At 38.1% G+C, this 16,207-nt stretch overlaps 1 protein-coding gene across 1 annotated transcript in view; it reads right to left on the reverse strand.

The window, feature by feature from the left end:
* The window catches only part of TOX (thymocyte selection associated high mobility group box), a 321,741-nt gene that overhangs the window by 134,721 nt on the left and 170,813 nt on the right, over nucleotides 1–16,207 (reverse strand). The window contains exon 3 of the mRNA XM_003802214.3: nucleotides 9,040–9,282. Coding sequence (XP_003802262.1) covers nucleotides 9,040–9,282 — 243 coding nt within the window. The remainder of the gene's footprint in view (nucleotides 1–9,039; nucleotides 9,283–16,207) is intronic.

Consider the following 16,207-nt stretch of genomic DNA (forward strand, 5'->3'; position numbering starts at 1 on the left):
CTCAAATGTACACTGTAGTTACTCATCAAATGCATCAATTTACTAGTCAAGATTAGGAATAATCAGTAGTAAATTGATTAAGTATTAAGACTACAAAGATTAGATGTATGTTTGGGACTCAAATTCATTTAGTTATATTGAAATTATTATACCAGGGTAAATGTATTTAGACTCCATGATGTATGACATTATACTTTTTAAAAAAAATTATAATATTTAAAGCACTCTGGAAGGCTAACCAGCTGCTTAGAAGTGTCAGCACAAAAAGCACTAATATCCTGTGCCTGTCTAAGTTCCTTCATTGAACAGACAGTTACTGGGCTCCTGCTAGGGGCTGGGCGTTGTTATCGGTGATATCTGCAAGAAGCTCTGTGGGCAACAGAACCCTGTAAGCTCTCGGGGCTCCTAGGTCCCCTTTTCTGTAATGAGATTATGAGGCAGAGAGAGAGCAAGAAACGTTCCTCTCCACAGGAGGGTAGGTCCTGATAGCTAATGCTAGGTGGTGAAGGAGGGAACGAGAAAGCCATGCTTGATACACGAACATCCTCATTATTTAGGGTAAGGGTGAGGACGCAACCCTCACTGGACCTTACATGAGGAAGACAAGTACAGAGCCCAGCCCCTGAAGGGGCGCTGCAGGGCTACACACAAGAGCCCTCTCCCTGGCAGGACAGAGCCTCCACCCATACCACCGACATCTTGCACAGGATTCTGTCATTATTTACTATTTGTTTCTTCTTCCTGGTCCCACTTCTTTTTTTATGCGGCTCTGTGCTATCCTTCCCAAACTCCCCTTCTCAACACTTCAGGAAACATTTCTTTAGCAATCTTGAGGATGTAGCTAGTCACTGTAAGTTCGTGGCTAGGACCTGGAAATTCTCATTTATAGCCTACTTAGAATCTGTTTATCCAAAGACAGTTGTGTGTATAATAACTACTATATATTTTTCTCTCTCTCTTAGTTTGCTAAGCACTATTTAAATAATGGATACCCAGTCAGGAAAAAATCTAAGAGCAATACCATGATGGCCTTCCCAGATGTTTGCCTTTAGGATGTGAAATAAATTCCACAAATACAAGATGGGGAACTGCTGGCTGTCTACCAGTACAACAAGAGACATACTTTAGTGGTAATCAATGAGTCAAAAATTCAGTATGTCTGCAATCATGATGATGTTAAAGACCCTATTCTGAAATGCCCACACAGGGGCAAAGAATAATTTGAAAAATTTAGAAATTAATCTGCATCTCAGGCTGGAGCTCTGCCTTCCACTGTGGTTGACATTCCTTAAGATCATAAATGTCAAAAAAAAGAAAAGCTAATTTGATTTAAAAGTTGAGAAATAATGACCTTTGAGCAAAGGTTAAAGGAATTGGGGTTATTTGGGCCAGGTTAAACACAACTGCAGGACTGACTTAATAAATGTCAAATATTTGAAATCAACTGTTCTCCAACCATTCGGACGGCTGAAGCAGACGGAGTAGGCTAAAATTGCAGCAAAAGATTCTGGTTTAACTTTAATAAGAAACTTCCTGGAAGGAATCTAAATCTCTTACTGCAATTTAACTTCGTGTTACAAGGTTAATTAAACACAAACAGGCTACCAAGGAAAGTTGTGGAATCTTGGCTCTTAGCTAGAAAACCACATAATCTTAAAGAGTTTAAGGTCTACTTCTGCCTAGACTGGAAGAGCCTGGATTAAATAACTCCAAGAGTTTGCTCACAGCAGATTATATAACTGATTTCATAGCTTTTTGACTTCTTTTATGCATGGGTGAGGCACAGATTCATAGGAACTCTAAGGTTGAAGAAAAAGTACAGTCAGTCCTACATACCAAGTGAATTTTTAGTTTGATTACTTGGCATCATAAAGGAAGTATTATTTTTAAATTGGCTCCTTTCCTGAACATTCTTAAGGAGAACTTTAGTTTGGAATAATACTTTATTATAGCTCGAAAAGATTGCCCCAAATCATTAATATAGTGAGTTCACTGAATTACTCATCAATAGCACATTCAAAGTGATCTCTTTTGAGCAAAGAAAAGGCTTAAGTAAAGCTTAACAAATAACCACAAACAACAATTATTTTTCTCCTTATTGGAATTTGTCAAAGAAAACCTCACACATTTATGGTCAAAAGTAAGAAAAACAGCCTATTTCTTCATAATATTAAAGTAGTTTGATCTGTTTTACACTATGCAAAAAAGGTAAAGGACAATTTTTGGGGGTGGGGGAGATTGTAATTGCTACACATTTGATAAATTGTGGCACAATGCTAAATAACTATTCTTCATAAGAGTCAAAATTTTTTTTATTGCTTTTTTTTTTTTAAGAAGCCATTATGACAGTCATTCTCATTTTAATTAATGCTTCTGGCTGGGCACGGTGGCTCACACCTGTACTCTGAGCACTATGGGAGGCCGAGGCAGGTGAATCTCCTGAGCTTAGGAGTTTGAGACCAGCCCAAGCAAGAGCAAGACTCTGTCTCAACTAAAAAGTAGAAAAAGTATCTAGGCATCCTGGTGGGTGTCTGTAGTCCCAGCTACTTGGGAGGCTGAAGCAGGAGGATCACTTGAGCCCATGAGTTTGAGGTTGCTGTGAGCTGTGATGAGGCCGTGGCACTCTACCCAGGCTGACAAAGTGAGACTCTGTCTCAAAAAAAAAAAAAAAATTAATGTTTCTATTATTCCTTCACTAAATAAGCTGATACTGTCTGCTCCTATGTGTCCTGAATGATGGTTTGCTCCAGTCTACTGTTACAAACTTTATGCATTACATGAAATAAAATACCTCAAGATTTTGAAAATGTTTATTTTAAAAATAGCAATCAAATAGTCTGTAATCACATTTTCTGCTTGGCTTTGAAAACTGCATTATTCAATATGCCAGTGATCTTTTCCATAACAGCAACATATTGGAAATTCACGCTGCTCTAATACATCTGAACTCCTTGATGTGCGGCACTCCCTATAGGCCCAAAGGAACACGCCTGCTTCAGTTTCACGATGCCCATATAGCACCTAGAAAGTGATGGTTGTCAAAACAGGTGTACAGTGGCCTTTGAATGCAAAGTGTGCCATGACTGAATGCTAAGCATGACAATAAATCTGAGTATATACATTATGCTTGCTTTTGTTGCCTGGAAGAAGAAGGCATTTAGGAAATAAATCCCCCAATTTTATTGCCTTTTAACATTTTTTTTCCCATTTTAAACTCCAAAACTGGAAATTTGAAGCATTCAAAGAAACTGAAATCGCCTTTGTTATTTTTTTCATTGTAAATTTTCTATAATGTGTCATTAGGAACTACACTCTACAAAAAGCCCAGGTTCTAAATGAATCCTTTCTTTGAGGCTATTCTAAAACTTTGCACGGTTTTTCTTTGTATGAAAGAGCTTCTGTTGACTGCACAAAGAACAAGCAATCGGCACATATAGGCCAAGGCAGAGAGGCTTGGATGACTTTATACAAGGTTGCATTTTCCCGGCTACCAATCCATGATTAAACCCAGCAGTGAATGTAGCAGAGTGGGGTGAAAGAGAAGAGAGCCTCTTGATTTCAGTTTGTAGGAATCAAAGGATTTTTCTTCAGCCATGAATACTTAACATGGGCATTTTCTTATTCTACCCTCCTCCCAAACTAGTTTAGTCGTTTCTTTTAAACGACATGAAAACACCACCCATCCACACAAAGCAGCCTCACTATTTTTTTAATGGCTGGATAACAGTTTCCACCCAGAAGGCATGATCTGTTCAGTAGATTCAAATATCTTAATAACTGATTCAACACTGAAGGGAAAACAGTTAAAACACTGGGAAAAGCAAAGTGGCGGTGGCAAGAAAAATGATTAAGAAGCAAATGTGACAGGTCACGTGAACCCTGAAGTCTGGATCAGAGTTGTGTGGTTGATAGGAAGGAAGCAAATCCTAGGATAACACTAGCTCTGGAAAGGACAGCAGAGACCAACCCGTCCTGTAGTTTTCCAACTTTTGCAGGGGTGGGAGGAGAACATTAAAGGGAGCTTTAATAAGAAACATGAATAAACAACAAATAAGGGCAAAGCTGTGCTGACTGATTCCTTTCTCATCCCAGGGCCTCCAACAAATGCAGTGTGGACCACCGATCTCCTCCCACCTTACTGGTGCAGTGATTTGCCCATGGTTAACAACCTTCTCCGAGATTCACATTTTGGTGCTTTTCTAACCAGACTCCACTCTGATAAGTGCCAGCAAATCAATTAAAAACAGAACTCTTGCATACTGGGTCATGAATGGCTGTTTAACTTGGAACTAGAAAATCGCAATTAATTGGCACCTATTCAATTAAGTACTTATAGAAATTCTACCCTGTTTTATAGACTGTTCTTGGAAAAGAGGAACATTAAGAAAATGGAATCTTTTTCAAAGTGCCAGAAATCTTAGTTGTTGCAGGAGTCCCAAATGAAGGTAAAATGGCCAGGCAAGAACATGCAAAAAAGTGGTGGGAAATCTGGGAAGGAAGAACTTTCATCCTACATATGCCGCACCCTGTGCATGTCTATGGTAAACTTCAGAAGGCAATATAGATTTCCTGCATACACATCTATCCTTTCCTGTCCTGGTGAACATTTTATGGGAAAGAGGTTCTCATTGACTATCTAGCACCTATTTTGTGCCAGGCACTACTTCACAACATTATAGAATTGACTAGTTTAATGCTCACAACATTACAGAATTAAATCTTATTATACCGATTTTATGGATAAAGAAACTGAGGCACAAGAGGGTTACATAAGTTGCTCAAGGTTCTAGGCTGGGAAGTGGCAGCACTAGGATTTAAATAGAGGCAGTCTGGCCCTAAGACATCAATTTAATCACAATGATAAAGACACACTTGGTAAAAACAGGCTTATTGCAGTCTTTTGTGACAGAAAGTAAAGATGATTAAGGATTAAAGGATAAATAATTCTTCCAGAAAGTTTTCTCTCCCATATATCCTAACACCTCCCATTTACAATGCTTCCTATGTGCCAGATACTGAGACACTGGTCTAGATAATTTTTTTTTTTGAGGCAGGGTCTCATTTTTTTGCCCAGCCTAGGATAGAGTGTTGTGGCATCTTCATAGCTCACAGCAACCTCAAACTCCAGGGCTCAAGTGATTGTCCCACCTCAGGATCCTGAGTAGCTGGGACTACGGGACAGGGGAATATACCCAACTAATTTTTCTATTTTTGTAGAGATGGGGTCTTGGTCTTAATCATGCCAATCTTGAACTCCTGAGCTCAAGTGATCCTCCCCCTTTGGCCTCCTCGAGTGCTAGGATTAGAGGTGTGAGCCACTGTGCATAGATGGCATGTAATTCTTAAATATTCCTTTAACCCATAGGTAAGGATGATTTTAATTCTTATTTTTCGGATAAGGAAGCTGGCCTTTTCATAAGCTGAGCCATTAAGAAAGTCACTTAAACACTATGAACCTCCATTTTTCATTTGTTAAATTGGGGTGCTAATATCTTCAGATTTTGATTTTTAATTATATAAATATCTAAATATTTTATGTATCGTATACTAAACATCTGTACAAACACTTATAGTTGACTTATGACCTATGTTGGCAGTGGTGATAAGAAACAAAGATGTAAGAACATTTATCTTTAAAATAATCTCAGTAAAGATGACATATTATATATGATAAATGGTATATAAAATAGTACCAGATATGTAAAATCTAATAATGCATAAATGTTAAACATCACAGAACACCTAAAATATATACATGCTTATCTAACTAAGAACTAAAATATTTTCACCTCTTTGATCCAATCAAATACTTAAGTTCTATCAAGTGAAAATACTAACACAAAGATGCCATCACAATTCTAAGAACAAAAGGCTTAGCTTTCATAATATTGAAGAGCTTCTGTAAATTACAATTAGAAGTAATTGATTATATATACAAACACATACCCAGAGTGGCTTACACTCATGGGATTTCAAAATTCACAGCAAATTCATTATTTAGAATCTACAGCTATTAGCTTTGATTATAGTTGTTCTCATGTTGTAGGTGACCTGGAAAGATGATCTTGGAAGGAACACTGTAATTTCCCAGTGGGCAACATTTACATCCTGATATCTGTAGCCATTATTTTCCTGTCTGTATGAACACTGATAGCCTTAACTGTCCCTATTTATAAATATCTTTCAACAATTGCCAAACCTGTCAATAGTTCAGTTACTAAATTTTGTGATCATAATAGGCATGAGCAAAGTTGCTAGGAAAGAGATTTAATAAGCTTTCATGAGGAAGTGTGATGAGAAAATTTCATATTCAAAGTTTCTTTCAAAGAAAATAATCCTTTAGTGCTTTTTAAATTTAAAATATGGAAATAGGAAAGGCTGTTCATCTTTAGATCCACATGTATTTGAGGATGATGCAAAAATGGCTTAAAAACCTACTATCCTCACTACCATCACACAGCTCCAGCTTCCCATCATCTCTCACCTGGGTTGGGAAAATGAGCTCGCCGCAACTCTGGATTCTAACCACGGCAGGGCTCTGCTGCTGAAAGGATTTTCCTACAGTGTTGCTTTCATAATGTTTTTGCTTTGAGTCAAAACTGCCAATGGTTTCTTAGAATCTATCCTATCAAGGCCAGCTAGCTCCTGAGTAGAGTGCAAATGGCATTATAGCGCTCATCAACCTCAGATTCGGGCTCTGGGCATCCTGCTGCCTCAGCCTCCAAAGCCCCTGGGATTACAGGCACTCACTGTGGTGCCCCGCTGGGTTTTTCATTTTTTTAGGAGTCAGGAATCTCACTCTTGCTCAGGCAAGTCTTGAACCCCTGAGCTCAAGCAATTCTTGCTCCTCAGCCTCCCCAGCTTTAAATTCTTATAATCCATGCTATCAAGACCAGTTAGTGTCTATTAGTTGTTTTACAAAGTCTTTAGTCAAATCTACCATTTTAAAATACCCAACCTGATTTGGGAACGCTAACAAGCTCTTTCTTTTCTTTCTTTTCTTTCTTTCTTTCTTTCTTTCTAAATGCTTTTTTGTTCCTCTCTATTTAACCAAATCAAAACAGTCCTTCAAGGTCTGACTGCAGTCCTGTCTTTTCTACCAAGTTTTATACATAAACCAGAGTGTGGGATTCCTACTGAGTTCCCGGCAGCACAACACAGGGTCACCCTTCTCTTAGTCTGTGACTGTGCTGTTTCTCTCCAAGTGCTCCATAACTACGTTTGCACTGTCCAGAAGGACAGCGGCTGTGTATTATTAATCATTTGAACTTTCTAACATGTAGACCCCTGTAAGCAGTCAAAATGTACACACTGAGGAATGGCATTCTGGTCACGTGAGAGCAGAATGAGAAATGAAGAGGCTCTTTGTTTCTCAAAGGAATTAGCCGACAAAGGATAGCTCCAGATTCTTCCAACTTTATTAGATTCCTATTGCAACTTTATAGTGTATCAAACTCTGGTTCCTGGAATCCAGCCAGAGATTCAAACCTTGAAACAGAACAATAAATTTAATCTCCAAATCTACTTTCTCTAAGACCACAATGGCTTGGAAAAAAAAAAATGAGTTTAATATAGATTTAATGCTAGAATCAACATCACTAACTAGACCTATACTATCCAATATAGTAGCCACTAGGTGCCTGTGGTTTACTTAAATGCAAATTAAAATGAAATAAAATAAAACGTGGGTCCCCCAGTCACATTAGCCACATTTAATTGTCAGGGACTATAGTTATCAGACAGCACAAGTTACAGTAGCGTTCCAGCATCACACAAAGTTTTACTGGGCTTCAAACTCCTGGGCTCAAGTGATCTTCCTGTCTTAGAATCCTAAGTAGCTGGGGCTATAAGCATGCACCACCAGACTGGCTAATTTTTCTTTCTTTCTTTTTTTGTAGTGATGAGGTTTCCCTGTGTGGCTCACATTAGCCTCAAACTTCTGGGCTCAACCAATCCTCCTGCCCCAGCCTCTCAAAGTGCTAGGATTATAGTTGTAAGCCACAGCACTGAGGCTAGGGTTTCCTCTTGACTTTCCTTTATCTCCCCTTATGTTCACCAATAACAGAAACACATCCCCATGAAATCACTCAAGTTAGAGATACAGTCTTAAATTATTTAAATAAGCAATAATATTAAATGGTTTTTTGTCAGCAGGAACATAATACGAGGAAGCTGATCAATTCATTCATTGTGAATATCACAGTACCATTCAGAGACTTACAAAAATGACAAGAGAGTTAGTCGGACTGTTAAATGATAGAACAATGAAATCCAAGGGGTGCTAATTAGAAGTCAGTGTTAACCCAGGAAGAGAGTGTTATGACATGGTCAAAAGCTCTGCCTTTGACTGTGTACTACTGAAATATTTTCTCACTACTGGGATATAGACAGAGAAATTATTAAATTTTTAGATGACATAAAAATCAGAAGGAAAGCTTTTATGATCAGCCAGTGTTTCTCAAGTATGGAGTACTTGTTAAAAACTCCCCAGATTGGGCCTGAGAATTTGATTTTTTGCTGGTATTCTTGCTGATCCACATCTTCATTAAATTTGAGAAATTTAGACTATTAGACAATTCAGAGTGATAACAGACTCAAAAAACTGACATACTTTAATGGAGATAAATGTCAGATCATCAGAATTATTTCTCCAAAGTAAAAAAGAAAAAAAAATTGCTCTCCTATGAAAATTTGTGGAATGAGAGAGTGGAAAATATGGGGGGGGTCTCACTTGTTGGGAGGAATCTTACACTAGGTGAGAAGTGGTATCTTTTATGATTCCTTTTTACTGAAAGCTGATAAGCCACTCCAAGTCTAGGACAGGTGGCACATTCAGTATCAAATGGTTATTTAGTACCTTGGCTTATAAATTACAAGTGACTAATTGATTTTTCCTTTACTTAAATGCAGAATGAAAAGTTGCTTTAGAAATGTGTAGGATTTTTGGAGAATTCAGTGTCCTTAGCTAAAAACAGTTTCAGAATGCTGTTATCACTGTGTCCCTCATTCCCAGTCACCAACAGGTAAGCAGATTCTTACCACAGAAATGGAGTTAGAAAGCAGCCCTGCATCCTGGCCCAGCATGTTGGAGACGGTGATTTCAGGGAGCTCCATGTTTTGTGGGTGAAATGGTAGCAGGCCATTATGGTTCATTGGGTGACACAGGGAATGGTAACTGGATTCCACGTCATTCAGGTGCACCAGCGAGTGGTCGGGGAGGGAAGGAGGTGTGATTGGCGGAATGTTAAAGTCTTCACTTTCCAGGCTTGGACCAGGATAGGACTGTGCAAAGACAAGAATGACATTGTGGCAAGTTATCAACTTCTTGTTCTTTATCATTGTATCAAACACACATGACCCTTTAGATGTTACCACAAGCAGCATTATGGGTTTGGCGAAGACGTTTCAAACCCTCAGATAATTCTGCTGCCATTTCACTATTATGCATGGATGAAAATTGCCTCAAAGGCAGATCCTCTTCTGGTATAAAGACTCCTTCCTTGAGGTGGCTTTATTTTTTCCAAAAAGCTGAACTCAAACAGATTTCAAAGGGCCTATTAAAAATTTCCAGAGTTTTAATCTAGATGAATACCTTTTTCTTGGGAATTGTAGGGAAGGAAGGCAATTTATAAAATTAATGTTTGAGCAAACATGTTTCATTGGACTCCCTACTGCTAAGATTATGGGATGTAATAAAAAACGAATTCCAGAAATTCTGGGGCAATTGCTTTTGACTTTTGAAAAGCTACCTGCTCACAATTGACAAAAGAAAAGTTCTTAGTCTAGAAGTAACTTAAGCATCTGCTTAAGTGTGGTTGTACTGAAAGTTTGATATAGAAAAATGCCATTAAATGCTATTTTCACCAAGAGGATTTTATCATCAAAATAAAAATAAAGATTGTTTTCATTATTTCTATTAATATTTATCTGATTTTCCCCTAAAACTGATAAATAACATTGCACACATTTAAATTGACTTCATTCCATTTTTAAAGGCAAAATAATACATTATTGTGATATTCATTCTGGAATAAAAACCAATCAGTAAATTAAATAGCATTAATATACCAGAAGCATTTTCTTTTACAAACTAGCTATAGATAAAATATGAAGGAAGGGTAGAAAGAAAGAAGGAAGGAAAGATTACATGAGGATATGCCTATTCAAAATGGAATGTGGTTTAAGTGTTGAAAAATATAAGGGAGAATGGAAAACTGAAACATTGTTACCAATTAATATCAAATACACACTGACATTTACCAGTCCTCTATGGAACAGGTGCCATAATATGAAAGGGAGCATTTTGGTCCAGATAATTCTTGCAAGCTTATCTTTCAAATGAAGAGAGCCCTCCTTAGTGTTTGGGTGCACAGCTAACAAGGATTCCCTTGTCTAACAGCCCAGCATCTGCTCAAGTGTGCAAGATTTGAAATGAGCAGGCAGAGGGTAGGCGCCAAAGAAAGTAGTGTAAGGTATTCATTGGGTGTTCAGCCAATAAGCTACATGCTCCTGCGTCCAAGTGCCTGGGGTTATTTTTTCCAGATGGCGTCTATTTGTCTAACAGAAAGAAAATCTTCAAGTTCTACTTGTTAAATGTTGTACAAGTTTTGATATATTTGTTTAGGAGCTGTCAGAAGACAAGTTTAAATGAAGAGCTACTTGGAACATCTGGAATTGAGACCTGGTCACGGAGAGGCACATTTAAGTTAGAGACACAGGGTATATGAGGCAAGATTTGATTGATCCCCTGAAAATAATTTTTGTTTAATATATAAGGTTCTGCTAAGAAAAAAACCACCACCTCTAAAAGTTCAAATTACTTGTTATCAAATTCTCCTGTTGACAGTATATATCTCGTCTCAGGAAAATATATTAGGGCTAGGTGTCGACATTACAAGTTTGATTAAATTCTCATATGTGGGATATATTTTAGACCTTACAGATTTAAACCATCAGTTCTTTGAACAAGTATTCGCACAGGAAGTGGCATAAAAGATGCCCAAAGGGAAAGTGAGAGAGGGAAGTGTGTTATTAATGCCTATTTCATTCAACACACTGTATCAAGCCCTTTGAATGTGTTGTCTTTGTTTAATCCAATCTTTTGATAGCTATTATTACTCCCAGTTTCCTGAAGAGATAATTGAGGCTCAGAAATTAAATAACCTCTGTTTTCACTCAGCTGGTGGAAGATCAAGTCAATATATCTGAGGAATGGATATATGAAGAGGGCATTTTTATTACTCTGATATTTACAAAAGTAGTTTAATTGCTACTACTTTATTAGGCTGAATGATATAAAATTGCCAACACCCAACTGTTTTTGATAAACAAAATTTCATAACTTAAGAATAAGCATTAGTATCAGGTCTTTCTTTCCCCAAATTTTACCCAATTGCCCACTCAGTGAAATTAAATATTTCCTCTCTTAACACACAAGAGTCCATGACTTGTTCCTTTGTCAACACTGCAAATACTGAATTGTTGATACCTATCTTTAAGAAGTTAATTGGTGCCTGTTTGATGCTGTCTTGAATAAGCCACAATTAATGCCAATGAAAAAGAAGAAAGATGTCTTTAACTTTGGAAATGCCATGAAACCTCTGAAAATACTAAGGGACAGTCTACCTTTGTTAGACTATGACTTTATATCCTAGAGAAGTTAAATTTTAATTTGTGGTGTTTTAAAGGAAGGTTTAATTGGTATTGCTTTACTTTCAGTGATAACAACTGTAGTACAGTTTAGCTAAGCTCCATGGTTTATTTTCATGTAATTACACATTAACGTTATTTAATCTATGCAATTATAGACCAAAACCACAGATTCCACAACTTCACTGGTAATGGCTAGTTATGTGGATCAAGAATTGTAACAACATAAAGTTACTTAGTAGTTTCTGTTCTTTACATTAGAAGTCATAATACAGTTATTTGCCACGAGCCCATTACAGTGTAATAGATGCCATATTAAAGTAGAGTGGTAATTGTATAAATGTCAAAATGTCCCAGAACTTACAAAAAGTGCAATGCCAGACTGATTACTTTTTATGTGGAAATGAATTAGCTAATTCCTCAACATTGGCTTCTATGACACGACAGCTTTATTTTGACTTTTAACACCTTAATAGGAATATGTTTAACCTAATAATAAACGGTGCAGACAATGTGCAGTTTGGGGGATGGCGTAAAATAGGTTGTGATTCAACATGTTCCTTTATTCCCTGTGAAGCTGCTTAGTTAGAACTAGCGTTTGATGTTTTTTGAATGAATAAACAAATGCATCAATGATCACTGTCCATACAACTGGAGAGAAGGTACTTAGGGACAATGGGGTGAAATTCAGGCCATAGTTTCAATGATCTTGGATCTCCACCGTATTAACTAAAGGTAAATTTGAAACAAATAAGCATACAAGTGATTTGGTCTAAACCAAACCATAGCATGATCCAAAGGATTCACAGAACTCAAACTTATGTTATTGTGACTTAACCAGATTCTCCCTCATCTTCAGCTGCTCTCTCATAATGGACACCAGAGAGTCTGGCTATCAGCCAGGCTCCTCAGCTCTCGCAAGGGAGGCACCAAGCATCACCCTGTGTGTCGGGAGTAGGCCCCCAAGGGCCCCGAATTAGAGTACAGTTCGTTACTAGGAGACTTAGTTAATTCTGGCAAATGGATGAACTTTATAAGACCCCAGGAGTACTATCAGGAGCATTAATTAAAGTAGTAATTTCAAAACAGTACCAACCTCAAGAGAGTATTTTTACAGTTCTAAATAGAGTCATTGACAATTTCAGGCCATCCTCTTAAAACCTTAAAATGTGAGGAAGGAACAGATTTGGGGCTGGGGGGAGGTGCACAAGGAGTCCTTCAAGGACTGACAAGAAAGGCCACAGCACGAGCAGAAAGACCTGAGGCTTTTGAATCCAATGGACAGAGTTTGTACCTGGGGTCTCCAAAGCATTTCTTTGGGTTCTGAGGTGAGTATCTTATCCCTCATGAACCTCAAGTTTCAACTGCCCAATGGAGTTTTTTTGAGCATTATGAACCAAAACACAGCCAAAAAACCTAACTATGCATGTTTGCCAGACAGAAAGTTCTTGATAAACTGAAGTTTTACCCAGCTGTGGTTAATTATCATGGATGGAGTTATGTCCAACACCTACAGGCAGGATGGTTGAGGATTTAGACATATTCCCCAAAACCTCATTATATGGAATTTCAGTACACCCATACTTGCTACTGATGAGCCCCAATCATGTATAATGTATTTATTTAATTGTTCCCCATAAATAGCTAAGATAAGGCTTCACCTTCATTTTAATGGAATTAAATTGTATTTTTTAATTAAAGAATAAAAAGGTAGTGGATAACAGAGGAAGGTGCTCAGGATGACTTAATGAGCAGAGGGCAGATGATGTCCCTCCCTGAGCTCTGTGCACCTGGCCCAGCAGGTGCCAACAGTCCACTTCTCCCTACCAGGTATAAGGCCAATGTGACCAGAATGTCACGGCCTATGTTTGCACAAAAGCTACCCTTTCTACCCCACTGACTAAGTCCTGGAAAGGCTATTTTCCCTGGGTGATTCTTGGTTAGGAGGTCAAACTGCTAATCAGAAGGATCACTTTTGAGGCTAAAATCCAGAGACTGGGGTTAGGAAAGTAAGGGGGTCCTTCTAGTCTGTTTCAGTCTGAGCCACTCAGATGCCTTTTCAGCCATTTGACTAAAACCTAAGTTTTTCTTATGTCCAACATTCCCAGCCTCTCATTTCAGTGAAAATGAAAGGAAACTTCTCAGCCGACTTCTGGAAGATCTCATTGGTCTTGTCCGTTTAAATACACGGGCTCCTTTTCATCATATTGCTTTCTACATTCCATGATCTGGGTATCCTGTTTATATTATTCTCTCCTTTTGCAGCCTACATTTCCTTTTGCTACAGCTTGTTCTTATACTTTTAATCTACATTATTACATCTGGAAGTGGAATGTTAATTATGCGGACTTTTCTTTTGACAACAGAGAATTCATGTTTTCGTACTGTCTAGATAGAGTGTTAATATGTGCTAACCAGGAACAATTAAAGGAAAATCTCTCATGGACTTTGCCTTTTCTTCTCTTTTAAAAATCTAGTCTTTCTACCAGAGGCATTGCATTTGTGGGTCTCTGTCTACATATTGCAATCATTATACAGAATACTCAATCTTTGGTGACAATAAGTCCCATAACTCAAAAGAATTCAAAAGATACCATCTTGCACATATCTTTAAATTATGTGATGGATTCATGCAATCATGCATATGCTAAAAATATGGCTATGGTTATAACTTGGTAAAATATGCTTCTCATATAGAACTTTATTTGAAGGATAAATAAATAGTACTGCCATCAAATTGTACACTGAATGCCTTATTTTTAATCTGTAACATAATTCCTGAAGCTTAGGAATAGAAAATACCAATGTATGAAAAGCAAAATAAACTTAGAAGTCTATTAGAAAAATAATAAACTTTCTCTGTATATTTTCAGGAGTTAAGATATTGCAGGTGCTGGTGATTTTTCTTGAAAGCATTTAAAGAGCATCAACATAATCTCTGATTTCTTTTTAGAAGACCTTCAGAAGTAAGTATTTTTCAAATTCCTTTGTCTCTGCATGAACTGTGGAAAGCTTTGGTCTGTTACATAAATCATCTTAACACTCAGCAAGAATTGTCCAACAGTGCCATTGATGTGCTCAAGCCAATGATCCTGCAAACAATTTTTTTGTCTTTCTTCACATGTTAGACAATAGCAATAAATCATCTTCATTTAAAAACACACAATGTACTACTGTTTTAAGCAACAGTTAACAGAATGAGATTTTTGGTAGAAGCATAACATTTATTTTATTTGTGCTCATTTATTTCTGTAACCCATGTTAAGTTAAAGGTGACAAGTCTCTCATTTATTCTAGCAACACTCAATGTGTACTTACTATGTGTAAGATACCCCCAAGATGGGATGTGAGATACAAAGAACTAGAAGACACAGTTTGTTATAAAGGCAGTTCATGAGAAGAGAGAAATACAGCTTAGGCCCCCAATACAGAGCAGTTCTGAGGCGTCAAATGAAGTGAGATCACAGTGTAAATGAAAGAGGAATTACTTGAAGCTGGGGTGATCAAGGGATTGCTGTAAGCTGATTTACACTGATATCAGGGCCAGGCGATCAGATCCTCCTGCTAAGATAAGTGATCAGGGGAGGTGCACAGAACGGACAAATAAGCAAGTCCGGGCAGATGTACAGGCAGCAGCGAGGAGGCTCAATAGCAAGCTCAAGTCTTCAACCTCTAAGATAATTTCAAGAGCAAGATTGGTCCCATCAATCAATCTTTTGGGTACTGGGCTTAACGAAGGCCTCTACTATGACTGGGGTGCAACGTAAAATTTCCATTATGTAAAACCAGTGTGCAAAGCCTGCATGAGGCCAGAGAGCAGGATCACCTTGAGTCTACCCCATAGAACGTCTGACATTGGCTCTTCCTGGGGCCGGGGGCTGGGAGAGCTTTGCACCTTGAGGTCAGGGCTTATAGGCTGACACTTTTAGGATTCAGGGGTTGTAAGCTAAGCACTTGAATCAGATTGGTTGTGGGTGGGGCTTGGTAGCTTAATTCTCTTCCTTCTATCATGACTGGTGCCAGATTCCCCTCTCCATGTACTTCCCAAAACTCCCTTATCATATTCATGTAAAAGTTTTTCCTGCCCAAATCCATTAACGATACTGGAGTAGAGCAAGGATTTGCTTCCTCTCAGCATAGCTTGGGGTCTACTAAGCAGTATTTTTTAGGGAACATTTTAAAACCAGGCGTTGGGTTCAGCTGTCATAAATAAGAGTCTCCCCGTCCAATGAAACCTCTCCAAGCTTGCAGAAAACAAATAACGTACTTACCTTTCCCAACAGTCCACACACGAATAATCAGAGACTCGGACTGATGCACAGAAGGTACTTCTGAAAGTTAGTCAGGGCTCAAGCATGTGGTGCAGGGATAGGTCAGCATTTCGTATCCCCAATGCTTAATGGGGATCACTGACATCTTTAATTTCTCTGTTTAGTGTATAATTTTATAAAAAGAGGCAACCTGTAGGGCAGTGCCTGTGGCTCAAAGGGGTAGGCACCAGCTGGAGGTGGTGGGTTCAAACCCAGCCCCAGCCAAAAAAACAAAAACAAAAAAAAAA

Source organism: Otolemur garnettii, unplaced genomic scaffold (assembly GCF_000181295.1).
Source record: "Otolemur garnettii isolate 467f Iridium unplaced genomic scaffold, OtoGar3 scaffold00237, whole genome shotgun sequence".
NCBI lineage: Eukaryota > Metazoa > Chordata > Mammalia > Primates > Galagidae > Otolemur > Otolemur garnettii.